Genomic DNA, 13,168 nt, shown 5'->3' on the forward strand with positions numbered 1-13,168 from the left:
TCACCTGAATTTCTTCCCTGAACCACCACCCTTCCTATGACGTAACATCTGAACATGCTACGAGGAAAACTACTGGACGGATTCAGAGGGCAGCTCAGATGAAGACTCGAGAGTAACCAGGTCTGGTCAAATGTTTTAAACACAGAATGCAGAAGTTGAAGCTAGTTGATATGCTACACTAGACGTTTTTTTATATATATAAAAAGTCAAAGCTATTGAATAGGATACGCTTCGGTCGCTCTTTAAATTTCTCCGCAGTAAGGTATGCATCGATTTAACATTTTTGGATTTTATGGTCGCTCATGGTCTACTAATTTGTTCATCACAAACAAAGGAAAACATTTGTTGGAAACGTGCAAGTTTGCTTTATGACGCCATTATTGTAAAGTAGTAGGAATGTCACGTTTATTAGTCAGCAGAATTAGCCTACTCGACGCTCCGACTAGCCTACTGTAGCAGCCTGACCTGACATTGCAGACCGACCGGCTGATGGCGCAGCTGTGCTTCAAAGTCGTTCAGAGTCTGTTGCGTCATCAGACACACAGGGGTTCTTGTGCAGCTGCGCCACCTAGCGAGGGTGTTTAATACAGTTGAACAGCGGGGATTTCCCCAACTACCTTGAAAGCCACTGGGGCAAAACGAAAGAACTGCAGTGCACTCGTGTTGTTCACAACCTTAACCTGGCCTGTTGACTTGCGAATTTGAATCTGTATAGGCCTACAGCTAGAAGGGTTGGAATGCCAAACAGTAGGCCTATAATTGTACAGGTCATTAAAACCTTTGGATTGACAAATTACAGGGATGAGCCATTTGGTGCACAGTGCCACAAAAGTATCCTGGGCAGGTCTGGTCTAACAACCTCCATTTTCTACAGTGCATGGGGCAGACGTGGTTAAGGTAGTAATGTTCAAAGGATGATGGGCAACAGATGTAAATGGATGCACAAGTATTGTTTACTCAAGTATAAATAGAAAGCAATGGTCAGAGAGCATACATAACTTAACTGATCGGAGAGGTTATCACACAAGAGGCTGTTTATATTTCAAAACATTTTAATGTGTTACACATTCAAACATAAATTGTGCAAATAATATTTCCCACCATGAGATAAAACTTTCTGTAACTTGATGTTCATTCGCATGGCTGGAATCAGAGGCAAATAATTCATTGGGTGTATAAACAATATGGAGATTCCGATGCACAGCATCCATGAGATTTCAACATTACCATAATAATGAGTGTGGGTAGTAGGATAGCAGTATGCTGAGGCCAGTCTACACAGGTCTGCATACATCTGCCAAGTTGTAATGAGTCTGTATGATTCTGCACAAAAGTCTTTTGAAGAAGAAGAAAAAAAACAACGGATCGACTTTGCTGAGCGAGGGGTGGAATCAGATCAGTGAGTCTTCTCCGTTTGTCATGCACAACCAGACATCTATAGGACACCTACTGAACACGACAAACCACCCCAGGCAGCCACCCCCCTCCGCAGTACGCCCCTCCCCCACCCCCCCTGCCCCCACGGCCCATCTACAGCTGATCAAACACCACGGTCACAACATCTACCACAGGACATCAGCACTCCACCGCACCACTGGAACACGACGACTACGATCCATCATCACAAAAACTGCCAGCGACGACTCGGCAGCGTCCGGCAACCGTACCGGCCGGCCACCCGCCCGCCCACTTGCCCGCCCGCCCGCCCAGTCTCATAGCAACACCACAGCTAAACACGGCTAAAGTCCGCGTCCACATATAGAAGTTTCTCATTAGTATGCATCTGAAGCTGATATTTAAGACTAATACATGTGATGCCAAGAGCCTGGCACGACGGAGGCATCGAGCTAGGAGACATCAAGCTAACGCGCCGCCAGCCAATCATACGGTTGTCCATCTCTGACCAATCTCTCCAATGTGTTCTCCAGCACTAAAGCAGGTTGTTTTTCTTCATCTGGGAGCTAACGGCAAGTACTAAACCATCAACTCCGTGTACACACGCACACACTCTCTCGTATAGAAGTGCGCAATATGCGCAGACAAATCGCACTCACACGCAAAACATTCTTTAGATTTAAGGAGTCTCCACATTCCGACCCTGTCAATTCACACACCTGCCGCAAGACCTTCATCAGTCAACATGCCTCAGCTCACTTTCACGCTTTCCTTCGATATCATTCGTTCTTTTGCCTCGTTGCATTTCCCCCCGCGTCGACCCAGCGCAAAGGCCCGCGCACTCTCTCCTTCGCCGTTTAAGCGGACGTGTGCTTTCGTTTTAAAGAGGGGTTTCCCGTCGCTCTGACCCCAGCTTTCCGTGGAGAGTCGGGGGGGTGTTGGGGAGTACGTTTGACGCAGACCCCGCCCGTCGCTCAGGGGTCGGGCAGGTCGGAGGTGTCCACGGTGACCTTGATGAAGATGGTGTCGTCCTTGATGTAGGTGCCGCCCTCCAGCACGGGCTGCGAGACGAAGAGCGGGCAGCCCGAGGCGATGTTCATCTCGGCCGTGGGCCGCCGGAAGCTGCTGCTGTTGGGGTCGGGCTTGAAGGCGTCGCCCAGGTGCTTGCGCGCCGGGCCCTGGTCCATGAGCATCAGCGTCACCTTCTGCTTGAAGGGCCACGGCAGCAGCGCGTCGTACTCGCCGCGCATCACCACGAAGAAGAGCGACAGGTGCGTGCCCTTGCCCATGCCGTCGCCGTTCAGGTAGACGCGGGCGCACATCTTGTACCCAAAGTAGCCCGTGTAGAAGGGCTGGCTGTAGAGCGAGAGCGTCTTGGAGGCCACCGCCTCCTGCTTGCGCCGCTTGTAGTCGCGGATCTTCCAGATGAGCGTGCCGTTGTAGCTGGCCGTCTCCAGCACCTGGAAGCGGAGGTCCATGTCGGCCAGGCGCACCTCGTGCACCGACAGCATGTCGTCGTGACGCGACACCTGCGTCTCCAGGGAGCCTGCAGAGACAAACAGGGAAAGGAAGTCGAGTTTATTTATGGTCGCAGCTTTCACAGACAAGTGTCAAAAACTGCTTTACAGGAAATTGAAAGAAAAAATGTAACAGGCAAGACATTACACACGAGACAGTATATATATTAAATCCATTAAGGTTTTTGAACAAGGGATGATTCAGTGGAAGCTTTAAAACACCCATTCATTGCCTTCCACGAGTTTGTTTGATTTGGGGGAAGCGGTGGAGTAGAGAAAGTAAATATACAATAGTAAATGCTGATGCAATGTTGCTCCTTGTGTGTATGTTTTGATTATGGATTGCAGATTATAGTGTTAGCCACTAGTATGTTATAGTTTGTAACACACTGATAGAGGCAAGTGTACGTGGGTCTGTGTGTGTGTGTGTGTGTGTGTGCAGACTGACCTAGCGTGTGTGTCCCGGAGCCGGCAGTCCCACGTGCCAGCTCCAGGCTGTTGACACGGTTACGGATGGTCTCAAAGGAGGTTCGGAGAGTCTCCACCTCGTCCCGCACCGCTCGCAAAGTCCGCATTTCAATCTCCACCTCCAGAAGCTTCTCTGTTTGGCTGCTCATCAGCTTCTGCAAAGGCACACACACACACACGCCCACACACACACACACACACACACACACACACACACACAGAAGGTAAGACCTATGCACACACCACCATTCTGAGCAAGTTAGAAAGGCATTCTGGGTTTTCCAGTCATAGGATGTTTAATCAGCGATCTATTTAAACATTTCTGTCCTAGTCTGCATGCTATTATTTGTCTGCCATCTGTGATCCATCATCATCATGTTTACACTAGTAGCAGCAGTAGCAGCGCTCCAACGTCTCCACCCTCTCTTGGCTCAAGGGCCATATCTCTTCCCTGTTCTTGTGTGTCCAGAGTGCTACACAGCAATGCCTAAGTTACCTGTGCACCTTTTCAATTCTGTACTACCCATCATATATTAAAAATATCCTCTTCTCCTCTCACCTTATTGTTTTATCTAATCAATAATCTTAATACACCTAATATGTTGATATATATATATATATTAATCTAATATACCAATACATATTAATGATGTATATTATTAATCTAAAATAAATAATATTTATTATTTATATTTAAAAGGGTCTGCCAAATCCCATAACCATAACCAATATTAATGATATTATTGATCACACACACACACACACACACACACACACAAACACACACACACACACACACAAACACACACAAACACACACAAACACACACAAACACACACAAACACACACACCTGCATGGCGGTTAACTTCTGTTCGAGCTGCCGGTACTTCTCCCGCATGTCTTCGTATTGCGTCTCCAGCTCTGTGATGCGGGTGTTGAGGCCAGGCAGGACCTTATACCTCTCCTGCAGCTCCCCTTTCACATCCTCCACCTGAGCACACCCACAGGGACACAGCCATCTCAACACCCAAACCAGCACAGGCTCATACTATGCAAATCACTCACAAGGTACACCCACCCCATAGCACAAAGACACAGCAAATCCATACTCGACACAAGACCACATCCACCCCATCCCACAACATAAGCCACATCCATCCCACAACACAAAGACACATCCATCCCACAACACAAAGACACAACCACCACATAACAAAGACACATCAATCAATCTATTAGCCCCTCACATCCTGTGTAAAGCTGCAGACAAGTAGGCATTCATTATACAACCAAATTCAGTTCCCATTCAATCAATTTCCCAGGAGATGTCAGTAACAAGATAGATGAGTTTGAGAGGATTTCTATGGTCTCAGAGTCAGACGCTCACTTTAAACAGGATCAGTTCTCTTGTGAGGGCTGGAGAGTTACCTTGGCCTCTAGTGTAGTGTTCCTGGCGACCATCATCCGCAGGTGTTCGGAGGCCAAGCTGGACTCGTGTTCTCTCATGTCCTGGTTCAGACCCTGAGGGACAGACAGACGAAGGTTTCTTTGACAGGCCCAGAGACAGATGCCAAGTATGACATTCTCATACATGCACTTACAGAAATCGTATTCAGGACCAAGGTTTCCCATACACAGGTTAAGCCCTCAACGTGAAGAGAACCTCAAAGGATCGGCTACTTCCTTTGGAAAAAAAGCTAGTCTCGTTTTCAACTAGGCTTAATCCCTGCATGCACAGGGAAAGCAGCCCGCTTGAGTTTGCCAACCATGTGATCAAAACACAACCCATTATGGGGCTAAAGAGCAGCGAGAAAACCAAAACATTCAGTACGTAGCTTAGCACTTCTGCCCTATTTTCCCACAATACTTAGATCACACTAAAATCACGGCGATTACGTCACATTAGCGAACTCAACATCATCTTAATATCCCTCCATGGGGTTATCTGGATTTCATCACATTAATTAGCGTCTTAACAAGTGCTGTTGTGGTTACATCAGACTTGGCTTGCACGAAGGTCTGTTTAATGTCTTGCACAGTTTCAGTTCCACTCCTGCAACCCAATGTGAGAAAGACATTTGAATACTGTACGTTTCTCTCGGCTCCTAGTCGACAAAACGCCACCGTCCTGGTTTGCGTTTTTTTTTTTTTGTTCTTGAGCTTTTACAATAATAAGCCAGGCTCTTATCGGACATGGCGCTGGCTTTGTCTGACCTGAGATACGAGAAATGAGGGGGATGTGACATAATTGCCAAATGTGGGGGGGATGTGGCTGAAGTGTGGTCAGAGTGAGAAAGCTGCAACGCCGCCTCTGACCACACGGGAGCGATGTGCAGTGCTGGACCAAACTGCCTGTGTAGGGAGGACTTTGCCTGCCTTGTCACCAACCTATATTCTTGAAATACCCTTCCCTGGACTGTTGACTCAAGACTGTTGAATATGCTTATGGTTAATTTGGCAGATGCCTTTGTCCAAAGCAACATACAAAATAAAAACAATACACTAATTAATTGAACAGTTTAAAAAGTTGGTCAGACATAAGAACACATAATAAGTAAATATCAGAATAAGTGTTCTAACCCTTGGAGATAATAGAGATGGAGATAAAGATAATAACTTATTTGGTTTTGTTATTTGTTATTTGGCAGACAGAATGAAACCATGGGGATGTTCTGGTAACTTAGCCAGACTTGTCACTAATCCACATTCCTGGATTCAAGATTCTGGCAAAATGTGTTTTTATTGGCACTTCACAGCCAATCATACTCCTCCCTTCTGTGTCCCTGAAGCGATGTGTTGATTGGCTTTAGTGGGGTATGGCTCAATCCAAGCCACTTTGTTTCCCATTTGGAAAAGCTGTGTACAAACATCAGTGTGTTTTGTTGGTTTTCGTGCGCACACAGAGCAGGCAGCTAGAGGTTTGCAAGGGTCAACTGACTGAATGTGACCATAAGTGGGCATTCTACATCATTCCGTTTTCGTTTCAGTCCAAACGTTTCGTTTCACTCTCTCATCAATATGACACCTGCGTGTTAAAGCCCCCGAGACCGAGCGGTTTGAAAACGAAGCTGGCCCAGTTCAGGCTGACAACGAAGGTTATGCATATAACCACGGTTCTATGAATTTCGGATGACCGCCAGAGCTTGGCTGTCACTCGGAATGGGGCCGAGAAGACTGCTAAGAGATCACTTCCGGGGCGAGCGTACCTTAAGTACCCACATGGGGGGGTACGTCACCCCTGTCGCAAGCGACTTTGTTGGTATAGAAACACTCGAACTGCAAGTGCATGTGATGAACATCCAGGTGCTGAAAGCACCGCCTCTGGCGATCAGAAGAAATGAAATAGAACTCCGACGTGGAGTTTTACTGTGGACAGGGAAATCCTCAAACATTTCAACCCCAATGGCGTAAATACACGCGTAATCTTCCTGTCACCTTCCCCCGATTGGTCACTCTCCTATCACGTGACTTCTCATATGACCCTTTCACGGAAGAGAACAACGTGCAATCAGCTGTGTATTTCCCATTACCACTGTCTGGCACTACCAAGATGGATAACGGACAATAAGACTTGTGACCTTGCTGTCTCTGTTCTGTTCAATACAGTAGAGCTGTGGACTAGACTTTAAGGGCTGTGTGCTACAGTGTCGCTAGATGTGAGCAATGTGTGGGTGAGTTAGAGGTGGCAGTAACCTTAAAAGTGCATCCAAGTCGGGAGAAGGGGCAGCAGACCTGAGCCATGGGGCAGTCATGCTGGTGGCTGGGAAGCTGGAGGGAGAGAGAGAGAGAGAGAAAGAAAGTAGAGAGAGAGATGGCGTGTGAGGAGAGTTAAGTGTGTGTGTGTGTGTGTGTGTGTGTGTGTGTGAGACAGACAGAAAGTGACACAGGCAGAGAGAGAGAGAGAGAGATGTATTACAATCCTTCATGTGATAAGGGCTCAGTGCTCTTTGGGCCCAGAAGATAAAAAGGCACAGATGGTCAGGCATGGTCTCTCTCTCACACACACACACACACAGCAGCACACAGACACCACTGGGCTTTACCTCGCTTCTGAGAATGGAGGGAAAGGAGCAGTGATTGGGACAGGACACTGGGAAAGCAGGACACACTGTCTCTTTGTGTTTCTGTCAGAAGGGAAGCGTCACACACAGACACACACACACGTACACAAACACACACATATTTACACACACATACACACACACACACACACAGACAAAACACGCTTTCAGTTAGAGTGTGTGAATGTGTGTGTGTGTTCTCAGCTAACAGAAAGTGAAACTCAAACAGCTGAGGTCCAAAAAACCCCTTGAATCCCAGAGAATAGCATTATAGCCCAGTCCAAGAATTCACCGGAAAAATCCCCCAAATGAGGAAATGAGCTCTGATTATCTGCGTTATCAAAATGTGCTGCGCACACTTGACTGCGCACGCACACGCACACACGCACACACACACAGAAATGTGTGGAGATCATATGATTGTCCTAACAGCACAGACGCAAGCATGCATGCATGCGCATGCTCACACGCACAAACACACACCACTCCTTTAACCACAACAATGGGCAAACATTAACATACACACACGTGACATAATGAATGACGCAGAACTATTCCCCTCAAATGCACTTTACACATGCACACACACTCAAGACCTCCTACTCTCTTCACTTCAAACACACTGACCCCACACACACACACACACACACACACACACACACCTGTAGTTCAGTCAGTGCCATCTTGTGTTTGCAGAACTCGCAGGAGGTCTCCCGGTATTTGCATTTCCAGCTGAGGTGGTCGGGGATGTCCTTCCGCATCATACGCTCCTGGCACTTCCCCAGCGGACACGGCACCTCATAGTACGGACACACATTCAGGTGATCCTACACACACACACACACACACACACAGACACACACACAGACACACACACAGACACACACACACAAACGTGTTAACATTTTTATTGTGTGGGAGATCATAAGACCATAATAACAGAACACGCACCTCACCCTCAAAAGTAGCTGCATGCTCCCACACATGAACGCACACACACACACACACACACTGTTTTTCTCTCCGTCATACACACACATTCTTAACACCTCCTACCATCATCACTGTAACAGACAGCGTTAATCTACAGCAAATGACGAATGACACAGTAGATTTGGTTTCTGCAAGCACCACCACACACACACACACACACACACACACACACTTCATAGAGAAAGAGTAGTCTCCTCTGAACTGTCAGATTACTAGTGCCTTTGCCAGTAATTTCACTTTCTACACACATTCAGCCCATCCACACACAACCCCACACACACACACACACACACACACACACAAACACACAAACTTAATTAAAGGTGTTTGATGTGTGAGGTGTGTGTGGGGTTGATTTACAGTGTGAGTGACGGCCTGGTTTCTCCAGGGCATGTCGCAGCCTGCCTGCCTGCCTGCCTCAGCCCACACATACGACACACAAACATATTCTCCATCACACCTACTATGATGATGTCAGCCATACCAAACACACCTCAGTGCATGTGCTGTGTGTGAGGTAACGTGCGTGTTTCCATGTTAATTTGTGCATGCATTACTACGTGAGCATGTGACGTGTGTGATTGTGTGTGATTGTGTGTGTGTGTGTGTGTGTGTGTGTACCTTTGTATACAGTATATTGCCTGTTGACTGCGAGTGAGTGAGTGAGTGACTGACTGACTGACTGACTGACTGACTGACTCACCATGACCTGCTGCAGGCTCATCTGTTCCTGGCATCCATTCTTCTGACTGCGGCAGTACACCTTCAAAGCCATGATTTCCCTGTGACAGCACACGTCTCGGAAGATCTACAACACACACAGACACACACACACACACACACAGACACACAGACACACAAGACACACAGACACACAGACACACAGACACACAGACACACAGACACACAGACACACAGACACACAGACACACAGACACACAGACACACAGACACACAGACAGGCAAAATCAATGTATAATAGTCTGGAAATTACAGTACAACTACACATTCAAACACAATGTTGTGATACACACTAACACAAAGACTCAAGAGCAAACACCACAAGAGAAACACTGATCAACAGTCTCATGTACAGAGTTCAGACTCATACAGACTCAAAGGTCAAAGGGCGCATGATATGGATTTACCTTGTCCTCAAATAACGGCTCCTTGTCAGCTGGGCACACAGGGTTGGGCTTACTGTAAGGACAGACGCAGTATATCAGTCCATAGAACGGCTGGGTTTAAATATAAACCAGGTCACCATACAGAAGCAACAGTGTCCACACACTGGGCTCATATAATTAGCGCGTTATGATGTCAAGCACACATCAGCCGGTGGTTGTATAGTGTAGTATTCAAGAGGGTACAGTATAGCAGAGTTGCAGTTGCATGCATGATTGAGAGAGAAGGTAAATGTTTCTGAACAGTTTTCACACACACAGTTAGTCGAACACACACAGTTAGAGGACATGTTGTTTTATACATTTACACAAAAATTTTCAAATGTAAAAGTTTAAAAGACAATTTGATCATTTCAAACATTTGCTTCTGTTAGTGAATGCACCTCTGGTGCTGGACTAAGATCATCCTTGGAACAGGAGAGAAGTCAGCAGTCTGAAGTCAGCACAGTCGTACACTACCGCTGAACGCCTCATGTTCAATTTGCATGCTGCAGAATCAGGTATACAGTTGTGGCCTGTTTGATGCTCACTGAGCTCAATGCAAATCAAACCAGCTAATAGGCTAACTGAAAAAAAAGAAAAAAACACCATGCCATCTCTAGATATGGTGCAGGGTATGTGATGATGTGGGGCTATTTTAGTTCCAACGGAACTTTATCAGGATGCATAGTATCCTGCATTCATGAAATAACTGGCCTTCAAAAATAAAAATCTGCCGGCTTCTATGGGAATTTAACATAGGGGTATATATACTTATAGCCCCTGTATTTTAACATACATAAGAACATTCATTTATTTACGATACATTATTCCTTCACAATGAAAACTGGAGTCCTTAAAGTCCTTTAGAGTCCTTTTCCTCATTTTTTAAATAAGGTATTAAAATCAATTTCCAAAAGATGATTTATCATTCCTCTTTTTAGTCAACCATGTGTATGTAAACGTATGACCACAATTGCATACGAACGCAGGGAATCAAACTGAACCACTGTGCAATCATGCATATTCGGCGTAACCTTTCCTAAACCACTTGCACAATGTTATGTGTCTGTAGCATACACTCACATGATTTAAAACCACTTACAAACAAAGTATTTTATCCGAAAGAACACTGTCTGGGAAAACAACCTATAATTCTGTTAGCTTGGCACTTTTCCTGTACAGTAGCTTGCTGATGGACAGTGAATTGAATAGATCACAGAATCACAAAGAACTGAAACTGAAACTCATGCAGGACCCATGGGCACCTGGGCAAGCCTCTGATAGACAAATGACCTAAACACCAACCACAGCTGATCCTGAACCAGCCCAGCCCATCCCATCACCCCCACCAAAGCCAGTGTGTGTGTGTGCGCATGTGTGTGTGTATGCGTGCATGTGCATGTGTGTGTGTACAGGCTTAGCGGGTCTCACTTGAGCAGGCTGGCGATGCAGGTCTCGCAGAAGCGGTGTCCGCACTCCGTCTGCCGCGGCTGGCACAGCACCAGGCGGCAGTCCTCGCAGCAGTACTTGGCCTCGGGGGTCTCCACGAAGCGGTCGCGGAATCCGCCCAGCACCGGCAGGAAGCCCGGCTCGGGCCACGGCCGCTGGGCCAGGGAGGAGACAGACAGAGGCGCTCGCTGCAGCGCCACCTGCAGTTCAACAGCACGCCCCGCGGACATGACCTACACACACACAAAAACATGAAGACTAACCGTCATGGTGTATCACTTGTTTACAAAGCCCATATGTTAAGTATGCCGTCAACAAACACATGGAAAACATGAACACAAACATATAAAATACATGAAATCAAACATATAGAATACATTCATTATACATGTATATGTAACACTATTATCTACTACACTATTTACTCTGAAGTTGAGCATATTAAAGGACCTACACAAACAGAATAAACACAAAAGAATATAAAAGAATGGAGTACAGATGAACATGCTGTACTGCATACACACCTCAAAAATGTAAGCAGAATTCCAATACGATTTCAAATACACACAACATCAGAGACACAGGCTAGGGCCTATAATCTCTGGTTTCACACTAGCACTGGCCCGTAAAACCACATGAAACACTAACTGGCACTCCTCCTCACACATCCGACAAGTCACCTCCTCTCTGGTCTGTGAGTGACCCATCAGAACTGTGCAGCTTTCAATTTTTAGACAGGCTGGGGCCGAGACAGCCGGCTGACCGAGAGTGGACACAGGGGAGTTTTGAATGAGCTTAGCGTCCTCTACAACATCAGCACACTACGACAACAAAAAGCCCCCCCCCCCGATTACTTCTCAGTCAGCGCTCAGCTGACTTCTGCTGCATACGTGTCCGTTCTTGTCCCCTGGCTGGCGGACAGTCTCACAATGAGGAGTGGACCGAGCGAGAGAGAGAGAGAGAGCGAGCGGGCAGGCGGAGGACGGAGGCTGGACGCACGGAGGGGATGTGTGAGACTGGCCTGCCAGCGCGCTACAGAAGTGCTGCCCGGCAAGAGTGGGAAACCCCTTCATAACAGGCATAGCAGACCGGAGCTAATTATAACCCCCTTATGACTGTAGCACAGGGCCCAGAGCACAAGGAGAGAGACACACACACACACACACACACACACATACACACACACACACACACACACACAGAGAGAGAGAGACACACACACGTCCAGTGGAGTCGAGTGTGACCGTAAGAGCAGAGTACATTTAAACCACAGGTTAGGCCACAGTGGAGGACTAAATCTCTGCTTTTCTGTTCCTGATTTCTTTGTCCCACTCACTGCCCATCTTTCTTCCTCTTTCTCACTCCTCTTTCTGTGTGTGTGTGTGTGTGTGTGTGTGTGTGTGTGTGTGTGTGTGTGTGTGTGTGTGTGTGTGTGTGTGTGTGTGTGTGTGTATGTATGTTTGTGTGTTGTGTGTATCTTCTCTGTTCATGTGTCTGCTGTCTGTTAATCTCCTTTTCCCCCTGAATGAGTGTGTGTGTGTGTGTGTGTGTGTGTCTACATCTCACGGCTGTTTATCATTATCCCCTCATTCATTTCCCCACACTTTTCGTTTCAGCCGGCCAGAACTTAATGGCCTTAATGAGCAAGAGAGACTCTACTGATGCTGCTCGTGACTCCTCTGAAAACACAACCCTGGCACCCAGACAGACAGACAGACAAACACACACACACACACTCACACACACACACACACACACACACACACAGAGAAAGATCACATCACATCACCTCACCTACACAACAGATCATGCAACACTAAATACTCATTCTGAAATCCCCAGTCACCTCAGCAGTGACAAAAATCCCGCTGCTCTTCAGCTGAGTATTCAGGGATGAGATAGATTCGACTTCAAAGAAAGAGAAGAGAGGGCTAGACGGAGAGAAAGAAGAAGAGACAGAGAAAGAGAAAGAGACAAAGAGTTTCAGAGAAAAAACAGAGAGAAAGAGAGCGATAGAGAGAGACAGACAGAGTGAAAGACAGAGGGAAGAAAAGATAGGCACCGGTGTTTCCTCCTCAAGTCAACCCTTCGATTTCGATTCAGATTTGAGATTTGCAT

General features: G+C 46.8%; 1 protein-coding gene and 1 long non-coding RNA gene across 3 annotated transcripts in view; one reads left to right on the top strand and one right to left on the bottom strand.

Moving 5' to 3' along the window:
* The first annotated feature begins 9 nt into the window (after positions 1-9).
* The window catches only part of LOC134067844 (uncharacterized), a 22,246-nt gene continuing 9,087 nt past the window's right edge, over positions 10-13,168 (top strand). The window contains exons 1-2 of the long non-coding RNA XR_009936572.1: positions 10-120; positions 8,139-8,263. This is a non-coding gene — a long non-coding RNA (uncharacterized LOC134067844). The remainder of the gene's footprint in view (positions 121-8,138; positions 8,264-13,168) is intronic.
* The window catches only part of traf3 (TNF receptor-associated factor 3), a 16,682-nt gene continuing 5,201 nt past the window's right edge, over positions 1,688-13,168 (bottom strand). The window contains exons 2-11 of one of the 2 annotated variants that reach the window (XM_062523295.1): positions 11,033-11,283; positions 9,584-9,635; positions 9,139-9,243; positions 8,105-8,269; positions 7,425-7,505; positions 7,075-7,149; positions 4,810-4,902; positions 4,232-4,372; positions 3,361-3,535; positions 1,688-2,941 (exon numbers count right to left, since the gene is read on the bottom strand). In XM_062523295.1, coding sequence (XP_062379279.1) covers positions 2,370-2,941; positions 3,361-3,535; positions 4,232-4,372; positions 4,810-4,902; positions 7,075-7,149; positions 7,425-7,505; positions 8,105-8,269; positions 9,139-9,243; positions 9,584-9,635; positions 11,033-11,280 — 1,707 coding nt within the window. In that variant the 5' untranslated portion in view covers positions 11,281-11,283 and the 3' untranslated portion in view covers positions 1,688-2,369. The remainder of the gene's footprint in view (positions 2,942-3,360; positions 3,536-4,231; positions 4,373-4,809; positions 4,903-7,074; positions 7,150-7,424; positions 7,506-8,104; positions 8,270-9,138; positions 9,244-9,583; positions 9,636-11,032; positions 11,284-13,168) is intronic. The other variant, XM_062523296.1, reaches the window with a different exon arrangement.

Source organism: Sardina pilchardus, chromosome 20 (assembly GCF_963854185.1).
Source record: "Sardina pilchardus chromosome 20, fSarPil1.1, whole genome shotgun sequence".
Lineage (NCBI taxonomy): Eukaryota > Metazoa > Chordata > Actinopteri > Clupeiformes > Clupeidae > Sardina > Sardina pilchardus.